At 34.8% G+C, this 18,026-nt stretch overlaps 1 protein-coding gene across 1 annotated transcript; it reads left to right on the plus strand.

Annotated features, from left to right (window-relative positions):
• Positions 1 to 56: 56 nt before the first annotated feature.
• Positions 57 to 17,589, plus strand: LOC131957672 (mediator of RNA polymerase II transcription subunit 26). The gene is made up of 3 exons (XM_059322409.1): positions 57 to 260; positions 13,332 to 13,406; positions 13,556 to 17,589. The coding sequence occupies exons 1-3, from the start codon at positions 198 to 200 to the stop codon at positions 15,341 to 15,343; spliced, it is 1,926 nt and encodes a 641-aa protein (XP_059178392.1). The 5' UTR covers positions 57 to 197; the 3' UTR covers positions 15,344 to 17,589.
• Positions 17,590 to 18,026: the final 437 nt, after the last annotated feature.

Below are 18,026 nucleotides of genomic sequence, written 5' to 3' on the forward strand. Positions count from 1 at the left end.
TCGCGCAAAAAACCTTGCGCGACTTTCTGCAATCGCTCCTTCAGCATTTGACGTCATGTCGGTGGAGAGACTTCCCAGATGCCTGTGCGTCGACGGAAAACTTTTCAATACATGGACGACGACCGCCATTCGGGTGGGCAAACGTCGCGTATTGAGCGGGCAAAAAAAGGCGAATTTGGGTGATTTTGGCTAGCCTGATGACCCTTACTCCTGCCCAAATCAAAGATAAGCTGACGAAGGCTCTAGATGGCGATAAAAATGTAAGTTTCACGCAGAACTTAAGCTGAAACAAATTAAATCAGCTGTAACCACTGCTCGGTCTATCACAGCAGTACACAGCCATAACCCGTGGTGGTAGATAGCAGTTCTCGAGCACTTAAAGGACAGTTTTTGCTAAGTCCCAAATTTCCATTTACATCGGAACTTATTAGATCTATTGGAGTCTATAATTTATAGATATAGTTCTATGGTTGTTGCAATATGTAGCAATATTATTAAATTGTAATAATTCTTAAATCGGTAATCTATCGTTTTAGATTCGGCTGCAGTAGTAATGTGCGGGAGAGGTAGCTGATGAATATATTTGTTTAAATAAGTTTATTTAAGTCAAATTTTACAAAATATCACAGATAATTGATTTAAAATAACAAACAGTGACCAAAACAATTTAAATAACATGAAACTAACTTTAAACTACGTGTTTGAGATAAATATTAGTTGAAAACAAACAGCGGCCATCTTTCCAAATAAAATTTAGAGTAGTTTCTAGGCCGGATTGTTGCTTATATGGCTGGATTGACCTCTGACCCTGAAACGTCACGCGTCGTTTTTTGACGGTTTTTACGTTTATTTTAGGGGTCCTATCCACGACAAATGAAAAAACTGCTAATATCGCAAATTCTCATCATTATTTTAATGCGATATGCTAAATAAATGGACGCCATGCCTGAAAATAACCGAAAAAATCGCCAGATACGTGGTTTTAATTAATACACGCTATTCTTGTCAAGTACTCTTGGGAAAAACTGAACTGCCGCCTTAAACGGCCCAGTACATGGTCGAAACCCCCTGGTACAAATGCAGAAATATATAATTGAGATATTTATAATGAGTAATTACAGTTATGTTGATTCGCCTTTTTTATATCGAATTTCCATATGAGGTACCCATGCAGACATTTCTGTCCGCTTTGTTTACTATCGTGACGTCATTGTTACGCTAGTTACCTCACAGAAACAACTCGTTTTTGTTTTTTGCGGAATGAACTGTTAAGTCTAGTATTTTAATTATAATTCAATTGTAGCGTGTGCAGAAAAAGTAAAATTATGGAAATTATTTTTGTATTAGTAATTTTATTAGTATATTGATTTTTTCTTCACTGTGGGCCGACAGTAGCTGCATTGAATTTAATTCGTGACCGGTGGTTAACCTCGTCAACGCTGCGTGGCCTATTCGTTTATATAATTAGTGATGCTCGTTCAGTGGCCTTTTTCAGAGCTAGGCCTAATTACGGGCGTTTTTTAGACTTAATTGATCGGCCGTTAGCCCTTTTCATTGCTGCGTATTTTAAAAAATGCTCGTTCAGCGGCCTTTTTTTTTTTTTTTTGGCGCTAAATAATCTGTTTACGGGCATTTTAAGCGTTTATTTATTTTTTTAAGCTAGACGTAGATCTAGTTTAAAAAATATTTTTTAATACAGCTGGCTGCAGGGGGGGGGGGGTGCAAATCGAAAGTTTGAGGGGGTGGGTGCAAATCGAAAGTTTGAGGGGGGGTGCAAATCGAAAACTTGAGGGGGGGTGCAAATCAAAAATTTGAAAGAAAGTTTGTCCCCGGGAAGAGTCGCTACGCCTTTGGGGGGGGGGGGGGGGGCTGACACCATTAAGTGCCGCACCGGGTGACACCCGACCTCGCTACGCCACTGGCTGGCTGTCTTGCATGCCTGATATGTGAACTTAAAAAAAAAATGACCGAACTTTTAAAAAAAATGACCAGAAGTAGGGAAGTAGGTCTGTTTTTCAACTGGCTAGAGGTGGGGGGGGGAAAGAGAGAGAGAAGTGAAGACACCGACCATCTCGTGTACGCGTGTTCATGCTATGACGTGTACTATAGGCCTGCTGAACTCACGGTGACCCGCGACCGTGGTGGGATTTTTCATCCACAGGATAGTAAACGTAAGCAAGCAATCACGCGAGTGACGATGTTTGGAGATTTAAAAAAAAAAAAAAATCACATACGTCATGTTTTCAAGATGAAAAAAAATGTAATGTAAAAAAAAAAAAAATACCATGTATGAACCTCAGCTGCCACACTGTTGACTCAATATAATGTGAATTGAGTGTAAAATGTATTTGTATTTATAAACGATCATAACTGTTACTATCATATTATTTTAAGCATATTTATTATTTATTATTTAAAATTAGAATTTGAAATAAAAATATTTATTATGGTCATTTGATTTATGCAGGTGTTCATTACTTCATAAAATGGTATGAATAACATGTAGAGTAGAATTTAATAAATAATAAAATAACTAGATCTAGTTTTATTATCAACCAGTTGCTTTTTGTTATTTTCCGGTGAGTAAATTACCTAAGCTGACGCAATTACCATGGCGGGAATTAAAAGCTCGTGTACACAAGTCGACGGCGTCATGTTATGCCAAGAACGCTGTTTTGTCATTCATTTTCAATTTTGATTAATTTTCAAATTCTCTCTTTTCTCGTCAACCGAGTAAGCTAGATATTTAAATGTGGTGTCAAATGTTCTCTTAAGGGGTAAGGAACTTAATGGTGTATTTGAAATAACAGAATATTTTATTTTAAAAAATCCATAATTTAACCTAGTAGTTTCCCTGGATAAAAATGTCTATTCGTATGTATATTGTGTTGACTTTGTTGTTAAATATACATACCTGTATTGTTTAATATAAGTAAGACAGAGGGCCGTCTTCTTATCTTTAATTTCATTTTCAAGTGAAATGAAGGCTATGTAGCCTATGTATGTGCACCCAAGATCTCAAAAAATTTTGGGAGGTCCAACATTTACTAAACCCTTTTGTACTGATTAGGGGTCGTCCATAAATGACATCACAATCGTAGGGGGGAGGGGGAGGTCGGTAATTTTGTGACGATGTGTGATGAGGGGGAGGGGGGGGGGGGGTCAGATGCGCGACGTCACACTTGCTTTATAGATAAGAAATGTTAGAAAACGAATTTTAGACATTATTTAGCTTTTTAGAAAACAGTTTTAATAAATTATAATAGGAATTGATTAAAATACTATATTTTGACATATTTCATGGAAAAATATCGATGTTTAAATAAAAATCAACTGCAATTTTGAGGGGGGGGGGGGTTGTAGGCTGATGTGTGACGTCATTTTAGGGGGGGGGTCTGGCTTTTTGTGACGACGTGTGACGGAGGGGAGGAGGGGAGGTAAAAATCGTCAAAAAAAAAACGTGACGTTATTTATGGATGACCCCTTAACTTGTCAATTATTAGGTCGTCCATATTCCTCATAAATGACGTTGGACTCAAAATATGGGACGGTGTAAAAAATTTTTCAAAAATGATGAAGAATATATTCGTTTTCGTTAGAAATTGTAATTAAGGGTTCGGGTATAGTAGAACTGCGATATGATATTAAATTATCATCTTGCTTTTAGTAACTATTGGATGAGAGGGAAATTGTCGGGAAAAGTATGACGTCATTTATGGGCGATCCATTTAATAAAGCCTAGTTGTTTATTTTGTCTGTAGACATTAGTCTTAGGCCTACACTTTTTCCGAATTAAGATTATTGTGTTTTTTAAAATATGTTCAAATTTTAATTAGTTACATTTGAATACCACATAATTTGTTGTTGTTTTTTTCTTTGCCTTCTGCTGTCATCAGTTTTTGATTTCTTCAGTAGTCAATGTTTACCCCTCCCCACCATCCATTATTACAACAACAAAAAAACACCCACTATATATCTCATAGCGTAGATATATAGAATTAGACTAGACGAGTAGAGGTTACTAAGGACGGTACGAACTTGATGGTAGACGATTTGGTGCGAGAGTATTGTGCGCGTGTTCAATAAAATATGTGTGGCGTGAGTGTGACGTGAGCATGGTGCGACAATGTACCGATGACGTAAGACGCAGCAGTGAAGTTAGTTGGGGGTTAGATATAGTAGAAGACGGACGTATTATTTGATATTGTGAAAATGATCTATAAGTGTGTGTTAATTAAGTTCATGTTATTTCATAAACTAAGTGTCTGCGGAACATAAGAGTGATTCCCGTCCTCCTCACGAGTATCAGTATAATAGTTGCCGTATGAATAGTAGTAGATCAGAATATATTGAGATTATATATAAACCGCCCATCACAATATAGTGATATCTCCCTCTAGAAAAAAACTAGATCAACGTATAGTTCGTAGGAAAATCAGAATCTATCACTTATTCGTCTGTTAAAAAAAAAGAAATACGTCATTTTTCTCAACCACGCCGTTTCATCCCCCACTAAGCACAACGTCACAAAGTTCGCGGCGCGCGTGACGTCATTTGTCATTAGGCTAATGTTTAAGAAAGATACCGCGTAATTAAAAAAAAAAAATTAAAAAAGGCACTAAGGCGATGAGACTTTAACGACGTTTAGTCTGACGAATAGATCTAAATAACTTTAGTTCGGTAAATTATATTGGTGTTTAATTTATTACAGTGGCATGATGTTCTCCCTCTACTATACAAATTCACGTGCTTTTAATTTCTGCAACCTGCTGCCCTGAGACGTTCGGCTCTAAAATGCCCGTGACACAGCGGCTTCGGTAAATGCATTTAGGCTCCCGGTCCCACCTATAAACGTCTGTCCATTAAGCTCCACGCAAAACGTGTGATTAATATGTGGACATAAGCGGCGCTAGTGGTGGTGTCAACAGGGGCCAAGCTCATGTCTTAAAGGTGCTCCGCACTTCATAAAAGACAAAATTGATGTTCAGATATCGTCGGACTCTGGCGTTTTGCCGACGGCCGTACTCCTAATGCACAGTCTTAGAGGCTGTCCACTGCTAACAATATTTTATGTTAAATTCAAGCCTATACTGAGCTGTGGCTTTACATTAGCTAAGTGACGTAGCGAGGTCGAGTGTCACCCCCCAGAGGCGACAAATTTCAATTTTCGATTTGTCCCATTTTACCTGCTAGTCAATAATTGTCTTGGAATCTTGTCGAATATTTGAGCCTTGTTGTCAGAAGTTATTTCATTTGGAGTCAATATAGTGCGGCTTATTTTCGTCGGTAGGCATTTAGTGGCAGGCCCTTTTTGGCGGGGATGATGTGCTCAGGTTGTTAAACACCGCTTAGGACAACAGGCATGCAATAGTTATGATCATTCGTTATGAACAAAGGCATGCATGAAAACGAACGCTTTATGTTCCCCATTTTCATTGAGCACAGCTTTATAGAAGATTCCAAAATAGACGTCACGCATCCCCCCCCCCCCCCCCCCCCCCCCCGACCACCCTGCGTAAGTTGACGTCACATTAGCATAGCATATGTGACATCGTTTATGGACAACCCCATATAACTCATTTTGGGTATTTGGAATCAACATTTTGACAACAAAGGTTATTCAAAATGTATATAGGACTTGACATCTACCATAAATGACATCGCACACTTAAGGGGTGGAGTAACTGGTTTTGAGACGACGTTTTACGCGGGAAGTGGGAGGGGTAAGAAACGTGAAACGTTATGTATTTCACCTAATACAAAAATGCTAAAAATATTTTTCATTAGAATTATGGCTTTACTTTTTAATAGACAGGGCAAAAAGGTAATTTTCGACATTACGACTATTTCATGACGGCGAAAATGGGGGGTGGGGGGGGGGGAGGGTTAAGGTAAAGAGAGGTCAAAAAACGGGACGTCATTTATGATTAAATCACTAATTAAAGGAAAAAAAGCATGAAAATATTAAATGAAAATAGGAAACAAACAATAACACAAACAATAAGAATGAACTCAAACTAATATTTAAGTAAAAATTAGATATGTAGTGGTAGCTCTATAAAAATAGGGAGTATCTTAATGTATAAAAAATTGCTTCTCATAATAATAATTCTAGAACTGATGTTTATTGTCAGTCAATTAAATTGTTTAAAGGGCAGAATTTTAAAAAAAAAACGCATGCTTTGTATTTAAACACAAGACTAACCTATTTAATAGCAAACATCAATACATTTCCATACAAATAGAAATTAAAGGGAAATGACTCAAAATAATATTTTCTTAAGATGGCCGCTGTTTTTAATAGCAAATTTAGTATCTGTAACATCGTTGTTAAACTTTAATTTCCTGACATTTTTATTGATTTAAACCTTAAATGTGGTTTAATATTCAATTATCTTTAGTATTTTAGTAAAATATGCAAAAATATATCCATATTTAAGCCATATTTATTAGTTACCTTATCCCTACATTACTAGTGACGGCCGAATTGATTACGCTAAAGCGATAGATTACCCTTAAATCTTAGGCTAATCACAGTGTACTAAAATCCAATCACCTATGAAAATGATGGGCCTATTCATTGACAATTCAATCTATTCTGAAGTCTAGTCTAGAGATTCTAGATCTAAGAATACATATAACAATATTATAAACTTATTTAGGCCTATACTGTTAATAAATAATAGAAATAGGCCTAATTGTTCTACCCTAGATCTGCTCTAGCTTTCTCCCACCCAGCTTTTACAAATTCTTATGCAGCATGCCTAGAATAAAAATTAAACAGACTGAGATCTATGCATGCATTGCATAAATTTAAAATTAGGCTGGCTAATGTTACTGGGCTACATGTCTAATGGGATGATTGATGATTCAGATGTCTTGTAATAGACTTCCAAAAAAGGCTGTTAGTTTTGTTGTCACTATTGTAATCTCAAGTGTAGTTATATGGCTAGAAATAAGTAGCTTTTCTTACTAAATCTAAAATGTACCCTATTTTAAATTTAAACATGACCACTGAATGATAGACATCCATATTTAATCCATCAGGCACTAATTTTGAAGTTTACTTAGGGCCTAGCTAGGGGGTGTGGGGAAATTGCGAGACGCGAAATGGCGAGGCGGGAAAATGCGAGAAGGTAATGCGAGACATACCTGCGGAATTAAGGGTAAATAGCGAGACACTTTTTGCGAAAAAAGTTTTTTTCTTTTTTTTTCCATCTTTATTTATTTAAATTATTTTTTTTTTGTTTTAAAATAAACATGCATTTAGCCATACCCTTTAACACGAGTGTTGTATGTTGTTATTTTTTATCTAGATAATAAGAAGATAGATAGATCTATATCTAGATCTATCTATTTAAAAATCCTAACATCGTTGCTGTGCTACTGTCATCGCCCGCTCTTGTTAGCGAGAAGAAAATCCCGTCTCAGTCGGAGTTAATTTAAAAATCTAGCCCGTCATAAAATTACACCCCCCCCCCTACGAGTGTGACGTCATTTATGGAAGAACCCAAATAACACCACCACCAAAACCAAAAAATTCAGATAAGTTCAACTTGGTTTTAAAAATATTTGAAGTAGGCCCATAGCTTACGATATAGCACGAGCAACTGGTAATATAGGTGACGTCACTTTATTTTTTCCCCAAACTGGGGGCATTGAGAGTTCATAAAAGCTTAGGAATAAGCAACACATAAGGGAGGGTTAATCTAGTCCTCACCTTCACACAGGGCAGTAATCGCATACTTAATTTGATGTTATTTTTTCTGACTTATTTATGGAAATAATAAATAATAAATAAGTAAATATATATATATATATATATATATATATATATATATATATATATATATATATATACAATTAATTAATAAATAATAAAATAACATTTATGGGAAAATTCGGAAAAGTCACAACGGTGATATAAAATCTAATATAAATTAGTGTAAAGGAACATTGGAAGAGAAAACACACAGTATAAGTAGTTCTTACATCCAGAATAGTTGTATCCAAATGATGTAGGCATTTCCTTGTGCTTAGATTTATATGGTAAAAAAAAGCTAGAAAAAAATCGTAGGCGGCGGCTATAATACAAAATTTCTATGTAACAATAGAAAATATGTTTGCGGCGGCAGCGGATCCGGGCACAGCGATCTTCAAAGACGGTAAATCAGGCGGCCTCGGCGTTCATAACAAAAGACAGAAGTTGATCTATCGTCGGCGGTATTTTCGTCGGTTTCGAACAAGGTGGTATTCTAAGTCGACACAAAAGATGGGGGGAGTTGACAAATCATCAGTATGTCTAGCGACGGAAAAATCGGAAGTTTTAACAATGTAAACGAAACGTCTTTGAAGTCTGGACCAAATACCACTGAAAATCGGGTGCGGTAAATTTTTCGCAGAAATCTTCGCATTTCAACACCACCCAGCGTAAGTATCGGGTTGTGGTAAAATGCGAGACAAAAAGTCACGTGACCGACCGTTTTCGCGCCCTTCTCGCATTTTCCCGCCTCGCCATTTCGCTTTTCGCGTCTCGCAATTTCCCCACACCCCTAGCTAGGCCTAATTTAATATTTACTGTCACACACTGCCATGCACGACACACTTCTCCGTTACAACCCCGATTTTGTTTGAAGCTACAAAAAGCAGTGAGTCCGGTTTGACTTTTTAACTGGCTATGCACAAGAGTTCCTCACTAGTTATCACCAAATAATGGTCACTTGGTTTTTTTTTTTCAAAAAAAATTTGGTTGTCATTTTTCTAGCCGGTCTAATAAGAAAACGGCTGACGATATTTGATTTATTTTTTCATAGACTGATAAAACTAACAATGCTTTACTGTGGAAATCAATTTTGTAATATGGAAATCTATATTTAAAAAGTTATAGTATTTTTAATTTAGCCTTCATTCTCCAATGCAAATTTTAAAATGCTTTTCTGGCATATTTAGCCCTGCCACCTATAGCTTGTTGTTATAACGTGAAAACCCCGCCATTTTGCGTGTGGTAAATATTTTTAAAACTAATTAGTAGGTCTCTGGAATTTGGCTGAAAAATTGTCGGAAGTCATGCGTCCAGTCCGGACGCCATATTGTTGTTAGCAACCGACCACGCCTACAAGTTAGCGAGTAATACTAGGAATTAGGGTTGGGGCTATGGAAGGACAATGGATTGGGATTGGGTTAGCAAGTCATAGACCTATGTGTATTTAGTAACTACCACTAACCTAATGCCCCTTTCTATTGTGACAACAACCCCACCAACAAAATACTATTATGACTTTCTAGTGTAATAAGCTAACCCTAACTCAAGTACAGCTATAGCTCCCCTAATTTCTTATGAAACTAGCCGATATTGCAACACTACTAGATTCTAGCAGACCTGTATGGTACAGTATTGTCAGACATCAATAATAGTTTTAAAAATCAACTTGTCTATTCCTAGTCGACTGGGATTAGCCGTATTAGGGCTAGTAACAGTCATGACTGTTTTTTGATACATTTAATTTTAAAAACACAACAAAATGCTTGAAGTTGTGTGCTCAGGTGAATGCATTGGTGGCTGTTGTGCTGGATGGTGCGGGTTCAAACCGGTCAACCGCTTTTATACCTATATAAGGGTAACTTTTGTTAATTTTTCTATTTGTGACATGATTGCTGGCATATTTGCAGACAAAAAAAAAGACCCATCCCTTAGATTTTTGCTAAGAGAAAAAACTTGTGAAATTGTGGGGGGGTAGCGATAGAGAGGAAAAGAGGGGACTGCGAGGTGCGCTTGCAGCTTGTTTTCTAATGTCTCCCAGAAGAGAATTATATATATAGATAGGCCTAAAAATTTCTAGATCTATTAGTGCACATTTAGAGTGATTAATTGTTCATCTCCAACCTATGTAGCTGATATGAATCTAAAGGCTATACTAAATTTAAAAACCATAATTTTTTAATGATAATATAACACAATAAACATAGCACTGCTCTCTTAATATATACCTCACTCCCAAGTAAAATTGTATGCTTTTAATATTGTAAGATATTATTCCCAGTCGTATATAGCATGAAATGACAACAGACTGGGAATAGCCTTGGCATTAAAAAAACTATGCTATTCTCTCTGAACACTGAGATGTGACTAATAGACTTTAATACAAAGGTTTTTGCAAAGGGCTTGTCATGTTTTTTTTTTTTAAATTTAGGGCCTATAATAGGTTAACCGTAATAAAGTAGTTTCATTATTATGTAGTGCTCAAAACATTTTTTCAACCTAGGTCGAGCGCAATTTAAAAATCAGGGATACTATTCATTACTCAAAACATTAAGGCCTACTAATAAAAGGTATAAAACAATTAACCACTTGAAAACAATTAAATATAGACCTCTTTAATCAATCATGTTTGAATCATAGTTGGTTTCTTTAAATTTGCTTTTGCTGTCTTCCTGCTAAATGGTTTGGTTATATAGCATTGGAGAATCCAACAGTTATACTGATAGCTGGGTTCAAAACATCACAGACATGTTATATAATTGTGAAATAATCTTGTTGTAGACCTATACATAGTGTTTAAAAAATATTTTTTTTTACATGCCATTTCTCAGGAAATAAGCAGTGTTTTTAATAGGAAACTTGCTTATTTCCTCGCACCAATTATAGGAAAGCATGTTGCTTGATTCCTTACCATTTAATTCCTAATATTCTCGCTAGACTGCTAAGCAGAAAGTCTAGAGTTTGAATCTGGGTTCTAGTCAGTAGATGGGTACCTAATTCGCATTAAGGAAAGATAGTGCTAACCCCACTATCCCTTCATATGCAGAGGTATAAAGTCTACTTCTGTTCTCTATATGAGGATTAACCCAATTACCATCCTTGGCAGTTACTACAAAAATACTTGTATACTTATAAGATTCTGTAACTATATACAGAATTGTATTCTCCAAATAAAATGAAAAATAGATTAAGCTTGATCTAGTACTCTTTCAAAACTTGTTACAACTGTAATGTTAAAGTGTTTAATGCTCACATGAACTGTTACTATTAATCAATACTGTGATTATCATTTGATTATATTTAATTTCAGAACCCTTTTACTAATAATTTAGTTAAATAACTATTGTTAACAAACTGATGGATCTTTGTAAATTTAAAAATAGACCTAAGCCGTATTGTGATATTGTAAGGACTGAAATAAAATTTAAAATAGTAAATTCAACTTACCATGTCTAGTTTTGATATTCAAATGACAATAAACTTGCAAAATATTTCTAGAATCTATTGTGATCAAAATGACTTAACTGAAGTTAGCCGTATGTTTCTTGAAAAAATCAGCTTATCTTCCAGGGAACTAAAACATTGTACGTTCCAGTTGTTTAATTGTCAGATTTTAATTAATGGACCAATAAAGCAAAAATGAAACTAAACCTATTATCCAATAATAAAAAGTATATTAGTCAATTTTTGTTGTGCAAATAGGGATCACATCCATTTAAGTTAATTAAAAACATTTAACCTTCGGCTTTGTTAAAAACTGAGCTTTTGATTTAACTAAACAGGGCCATGTAGCTGGTGTCTGAGTAAAAAGTAGCTTTATTTTTTAAATTTCAATGGATCCCCATCTTAGTTGAATATTCTTAAATACTTAACAATAGATTTTAAAACTTCATTATTGTTCAAGATGTCTTAAACAATTAAAAACTACATTTATTTACCATTAATTTGATACCAAATTTTATTAAAAATTAATCGCTAGCCTAGAAAATGATTTGTGAAAAACGTGTTTATGGCTACGATGATGACTGATACTCAGTGATACGATGGGTTCGTTTTTAAGAAGTGTTGACCACTCATTGTCGTTCAGCAGAAATGTGTTGTCTGTTAGATTACTTTCCATTCGATTACACGTTTCAGTATTATTTCATAGTAACAGAAACTTCTTTTATTTCAGATATTAGCTATACTAAGGTATTAATTAGTGTAATAAAAGCACGAGGGGGATTTTTCAAACTTCTTGTCTTAAGCAAATTATTTGCTGTTTAGTTTGTTGGTTGCACGAATAACTACACACTTTTGGCTAACTAAACACTTTATTGAACTCAATATAGGAAGTGCTAAAATTATATCAGCTTATAATACTATCAGCTTAAATCTTGACTTAGTCCTCATTGCTCCTTATGGAACATAATGCCTCCACCATTTCTTCCGATCCCCGGCTATTAATTTTGTCATCTCCCAAGACATCCCTGTTGGCTTCAGTTCTTCAAGAAGACTCCGCCTCCAGGTCTGTCTTGGGCGCCCTCTTCCGCTTTCCCTGGGGGTTCCACTCAAGCGCTTGCCGTGTAACATTTGGGTGAGCCTTTCGCAGTGTGTGACCCACCCAGCTTAACTCACTATATTAATATTGTTTTAACATAAACAGTTTTTTTGTATTGGGGAGGTCTAGAAATGTAATATGGGATTATGATGGATCTTCTATTTTTGTTAAATGCATAATCCTTTAATATTTTTGTTTAAAGATTGTTATATAGTTAAAATCACCAACGAAATGTATTAAACATGTAACATTAATCAAATGTAAGTATTGTCAGATTTTGTTTTAAACAATTTCTGACTTCCAAGTTTCAGGGTTTAAAAATTTCAGTTTTGGGATTGAATTTTAGGAGATGATTTGCTTTAAAAAATGAGTAGCATCCCTAAAAAGTGGCTGGTTTTCTGTAGTTTAATTAAATTTAATTAGGCAAGTTATGTTCAATGGTTATGCGCATTGAAATTTATAGGAAAAATAGGGAATTTTCTAGTCAAAAAAATGTGGGAACCCTATGTATTACTAGAAGAAAAATAATTGTTGAATATAATTGAAAAAAGAAGAGCTGAGGGAATTGGTATTTGTTTACTCCAGCATATTGATAATGGAGACATAGTTTTTTTTTTTTAATGTAATCTGAAATAAGCAGTATATCAAAGTTGGCTAGATACTACCTATATATAGCTAAACATTTTCTTCTTTCTACTGTGTATATTATAAGACTTATTTTTTTCTTATTTATTTTCGGCTTATCAAACTATCATCAGTGTTTATGTTCCTTATCTATGTTCTTTCATCTGGTCGCCAGGGATAGGCATGGCAAAAATGTGAAATTTGATGTGATTTCAACATTAGTATAAAATTAGCCCTTCTGCGATTTTGATTGCTTAAAATACAATTTAACTTGTAATAAATAATATATAATAAAAATAGAGTCCAATGATACAATATTTTGGCACCATCCTGTTTGCTTAATGTTAACTAATCCATTAAAATATGACTTTATTAATGAGTGTTAATTGAATCATATAAATGCTTCAGGTTATTGATGAGAAAGCAGTTCAAGAAGTCATTACACTTCTGGAGGCCAGTACCATCACGAAGGAAATTCTAGAGGTAATTAGGAGTCGCCAGATACATACCAATACATAATTTATAAATTTCTTGATGTGTGGTTCTAATTTAGAATCTAAACTGGTTTAGATTTTAATATTATGATTTTAAAAATTTAGACTAATACATTTTTACCTATTTTGTACTTTCAGCAAACAAGACTTGGAAGAGACATAAATCTTGTTAGGAAAATAAGCAAAAACCCTGATATATCTAAAAGAGCAAAAAATCTTGTTAAGGCATGGAAGAAATTAATTCCAGTGCCAGGCTCTCCTCAAGTTGCAAATGGCCAGCACCCGGTAAAAAAAATAAGCCCTGGTTTGTCTCCTGCATCAAGTCGGTGCAGTACACCAGTGACATGCTTGCCATCACCTGCCTTGATAATGAGACAGCAAGTTATGAAAGGTGCTGGTTCTCGAAGTCCGGTGGTGCAACCAGTAGCCAGGGCTCCTCTTCCTCCTTCAAAATTAGCTCAACACGACCTCAAGCAAAAACAAGGTTTAAGGTCTAAATCTCCAAAGCCCAATTCACTGAGGCAAGCTAGCATAAATGATGATTCTAATTTAAGCTGGCCAAGAACCCCGCCATCAATGAACAGTGAGAGTAGCCAAGACAGACTAATTGGTGATAGAGAGAATCAAGATTCTGTTAAATTTCCTATAGGTTCTGACAGGCGAAATTTCAATTTTGATAACAGTCATTTAGTTCATTCCACTGTGTCTGCATCAAAGTCTGCTAACAGTTGTAATAGGGCGTCGGATCAAAGAGATGTATCAAAAACAAATGTTGCTAATCGTAAAAGAACGCGTCCAATTCATTTAGAAGATTCTAATGATTTATCAGCAGAACCATCGTCTAAACAACCTCGTCTAGTTTCTTCATCTCCAAGTCTTTCAAAACAAATTAGAAGTGATGTGATAAATGGGGAAGTTAATAAAAAAAGTCATATTAAATCCCCAGCTATGGGTGTTCGTGACAGCTTAGTTGACCCCAAGACGTTTGCGGCTTCAACTAGAAGTGGCCGTCAAGAACTACCAGATGCTTCCATTACACAGAATCGTTCTCATCAAAAACTTCCACTTTCTAGACAAGATAGTATAGATTCAAGATTGTCTGTCCAATCTTCAGACTCAAGGGGTTTCAGGGAAAAATTGAGCAAAGTTAAAACAACTGAGCAGCTAATTGAAGATATGCAGAGAAAATCTGCCACAACTGTAGGTACAAGTATTATTGCTCAAATTAGGACTAACCAAATTAGAAAAGATTTAGATTCTCAGAAAAATGTACCTCCTTCCTCTTCTAAGCGCAAAGGGCGCAAAAAAAGGGGAAGTGAAATGGAACTACCTGATACAGAGTCTGTGTCAGATGGTAGGAAACTAGCTCAGACCAAAAGTGAATACATTGAAAGATTTTTGCAGACATCTGTTGCCCCCACTCCTGGAGAAGATTCATTTGAACATTCATTACAACCGTTGCGTCAAGAAGAGGAGCAGTCTTTAGTTTTAGGGGGATGTAGTGCCACATTCAACCAGTCGTCATATGAATCTGGATATCCATCCTACTCAAGTCGCCAAGATAAACCAGACTCAGGTCCATCAGCAAGTCCCCCAGAAGCGTGGGATGTGCTGGATCATCCAAGTCACTTGCCTTCCACATCTACTCTTGACACATTGGAACGTTTGTCAGAAGAACAATTGCTGGCACGTTTACCACCACTGGACCTGAGTAATATAGATTGGGCCATACATGATTATCAGTCACCTGAACCTGTCCCGGTTACAGAGTCTCTTGTTAAGAGATTACATGAGGAACACTTAGAAGGTATTAATGGGACGTTTGATCGTGATGGTCAGTTTAAATCCTGGCATCAAATGTTAACAATGGATTCAGTTTATGATGAACCACTGTACATTTTACCCTATGTGATCCCAAATGATTGATTGTTCCAGTTTGTTGATTGTTGGTTGTGAATGGCATTGAAATAATCTGGGTGCCTCTTGCTTGAGTTTGCTGGTATTTATTTAGAATAAAATGAACGCTGAAATGTAAATCTTAGTCAATTTTAAGAGCTACTTATAATGGCACTCCAAAGAGAATTACCCATTACTGATCAGTGTTCCCTTATCTTGACCACCTGTCTCAGAAAAAAGGCTAGAGATTATGATTTTAGCAAGATTTCTGATCATTCAGAATGTCAAGTTTTGGTATGAGGTTTTTACTTTTTATATATGTAAACATCTATATAAACACTTTATTTTTCTGTGTACAAAATAAATCAATTATTGAGCTTATTACCTAAACCATCATTTGTTTTTTAAACAAATTGTGTAATTAAACTACAGAACTTTTTAACTAGGTATTTTTTTTAAATATAGAAAACATTTGCATTATACTGTAAATTTTAAAAAGATCTAATCTGTCCTGGCAAAAACTGATTGATAGAAGTAGAATGCAAAAATATTGAACATGAATTAGCAGGCACTTCTTGGTTTATTTAATTTTACATGCAAATATTCAGTAGGATTGTTTAGTTGCTAATATTTTCCTAAAACAATTAAGGATCATATATACATCATCTAAAATGTTGAATTTTAGAAGATTATTGTAAAATCAACAAGTGCCTGTGTTAGAATGATCTATTTTATTTTTATGCTATTTTCTTTGAAAACCTTGAAAAAAAATATGTAAGGTGTCCTTTGAATTGTGATTACTTTTTGTAGATTTTTTATGACATTAACAACTTTGTTCATTTATATGGCTTGGCATAAATCTCATTTTTGTTTCTAAATATCTCATGATTACTACATAATTGATTTTCGTTATTTTCACTGCAGTTATATTGTTTGTCTTCAGAAAGATAAGACATAAACGTGTGTTAGGCATGGTACATTGTCTAGCTCATCAAACAGTTGTGTAATGAAAAGTTATGTTGTACAACAGTTAGCAATAACAAAGCAAAGTTTATATGATCTCTTTGAAATTACTAATAAAAATTTAAACATGTATTCCGCCTGTTGCTGCCTAATTTTCAAATTTCTTCATGAAATTGCTGTACCATTTTACAAGTTTTTCCAAATGTCACTTAAAAACAAATTAAGCCACATATGAGGTGCTAATAAATATTAGGATAAAATTGTATATTGATAAATCATTTTTATTTTAAAAATTTAGTTTCAAAATGTAAATTGTATTATTATTGGCTTTGTTTAGTATTACTAAAACCCGAATTCTACAATATTTTGGAGTTTATATGAACACTTTAGAACATGTAATATTTGACTACAAATGTTGCTGGAGCTCGCATATTTTTTTAACTTTTAGTTTATAACTTGTTGCATTTTTTAAAAGCTAAATGGCTGGTATTTCAGTATCATAGTACCAATCACAAAGTGCTAATGATATTAAATCCTCAATAACTTTAATCATATTGAAGCTTAGAAATTTCTGGGTTGAAATTGTGTTAATGTCTATCCTTTTTTTGTTGTAAATTTGGATTCGTTTCAAAATGGGTCTTGTGAGCATCAACTACCCAGCTTAACTGGGATTGTTAGATGTGTTGATTTTGTTACATCATAATTATTAGCATTATTCAGTCAGTTGCCTAGTGATGATTATAATTTTTTTTTATCTGTGCAGTTAACTAAACTATGCATTCAATTTTTTTTTAAAATTGGGATTTGAAGAAAAAAAAATAGCAATTTGTTTTTAAAAATGTTCTGCTGATCTGAATGTGATGGTATGTTTATACCATACTTCGACTGATCCTCTGTGCTGTACCCATTTCTTGCACATTCCTATAGCAAGTCTGAATGGCTGGTTTTTTTATTGTCAGATTTAAATTTTAAAACAAATCATGTATAAAAAAAACCTCACTTTGTTTTCTAGTGGGTTGATTAATAGCATTTCTGGTACTGTTTATGCTTGTAAACAACTCACATTAGGAGAAATACATTTGTCAATATAGACTATTTATTTCTGTGATGCTAGTTTGGGAATTATTTGTGTGGATGCTTATTGTATGCCTATGACCACAGTGTTTTGAGTAAAAGTTTATTGGGGGTGGATTCTTATTATTTTTGTTATTGTGAAATGGCTGGAAAATTGGTGTGTACTGTTGTTGTACATATATCCTTAGCCTTTGACATGTCAAACATTTCTAATGACCAGAATAAAATCTATACTTATTTGTCTTGTTATCTAAATTGTGTAACTTAATCACCATAATGGTTTGGTTTTTTTTTTAATTGGATGGCAGTTACATGCGTGTTATTGTTGGGTCAAGAGTTCAAATGACCGGTTATTTTATTGGATCATGATTACATAAGCAGGGAGTGTCAGATTAGACCCCTTCCCCCCCACACACTCACAATTAACCCCAAAATTTGGTCAATTTTTTAGACACCCCCAGCCCCCATGATCAAAAACCTACCTACACTGCTGTACTTTAAAAATCATCGATGGAAAATACAATATTGCCTGACAAGTGAACCTTCTTATCTTGAATTAACCATAACGTGCATATCAAATCATCACTTACATTTTTGATATAGTTAAAACTAACTCGAATTGAACGGAATAGGACCCACCCCCCATGAATAACCAACTCTCAGGTCTGCGTTGAAA

The sequence above is a fragment of the Physella acuta genome, unplaced genomic scaffold, assembly GCF_028476545.2.
Source record: "Physella acuta isolate Inbredline_101_S28 unplaced genomic scaffold, ASM2847654v3 ptg001256l, whole genome shotgun sequence".
NCBI classification, from domain to species: Eukaryota; Metazoa; Mollusca; class Gastropoda; family Physidae; genus Physella; species Physella acuta.

Bases quoted from the DNA above. Each gene is read 5' to 3' on its own strand.
- LOC131957672 (XM_059322409.1), top strand. From the start codon at position 198: ATGACCCTTACTCCTGCCCAAATCAAAGATAAGCTGACGAAGGCTCTA. The intron at 261-13,331 runs GTAAGTTTCACG...TAAATGCTTCAG, and splicing joins CTCTAGATGGCGATAAAAAT to GTTATTGATGAGAAAGCAGT. The intron at 13,407-13,555 runs GTAATTAGGAGT...TTGTACTTTCAG, and splicing joins TCACGAAGGAAATTCTAGAG to CAAACAAGACTTGGAAGAGA.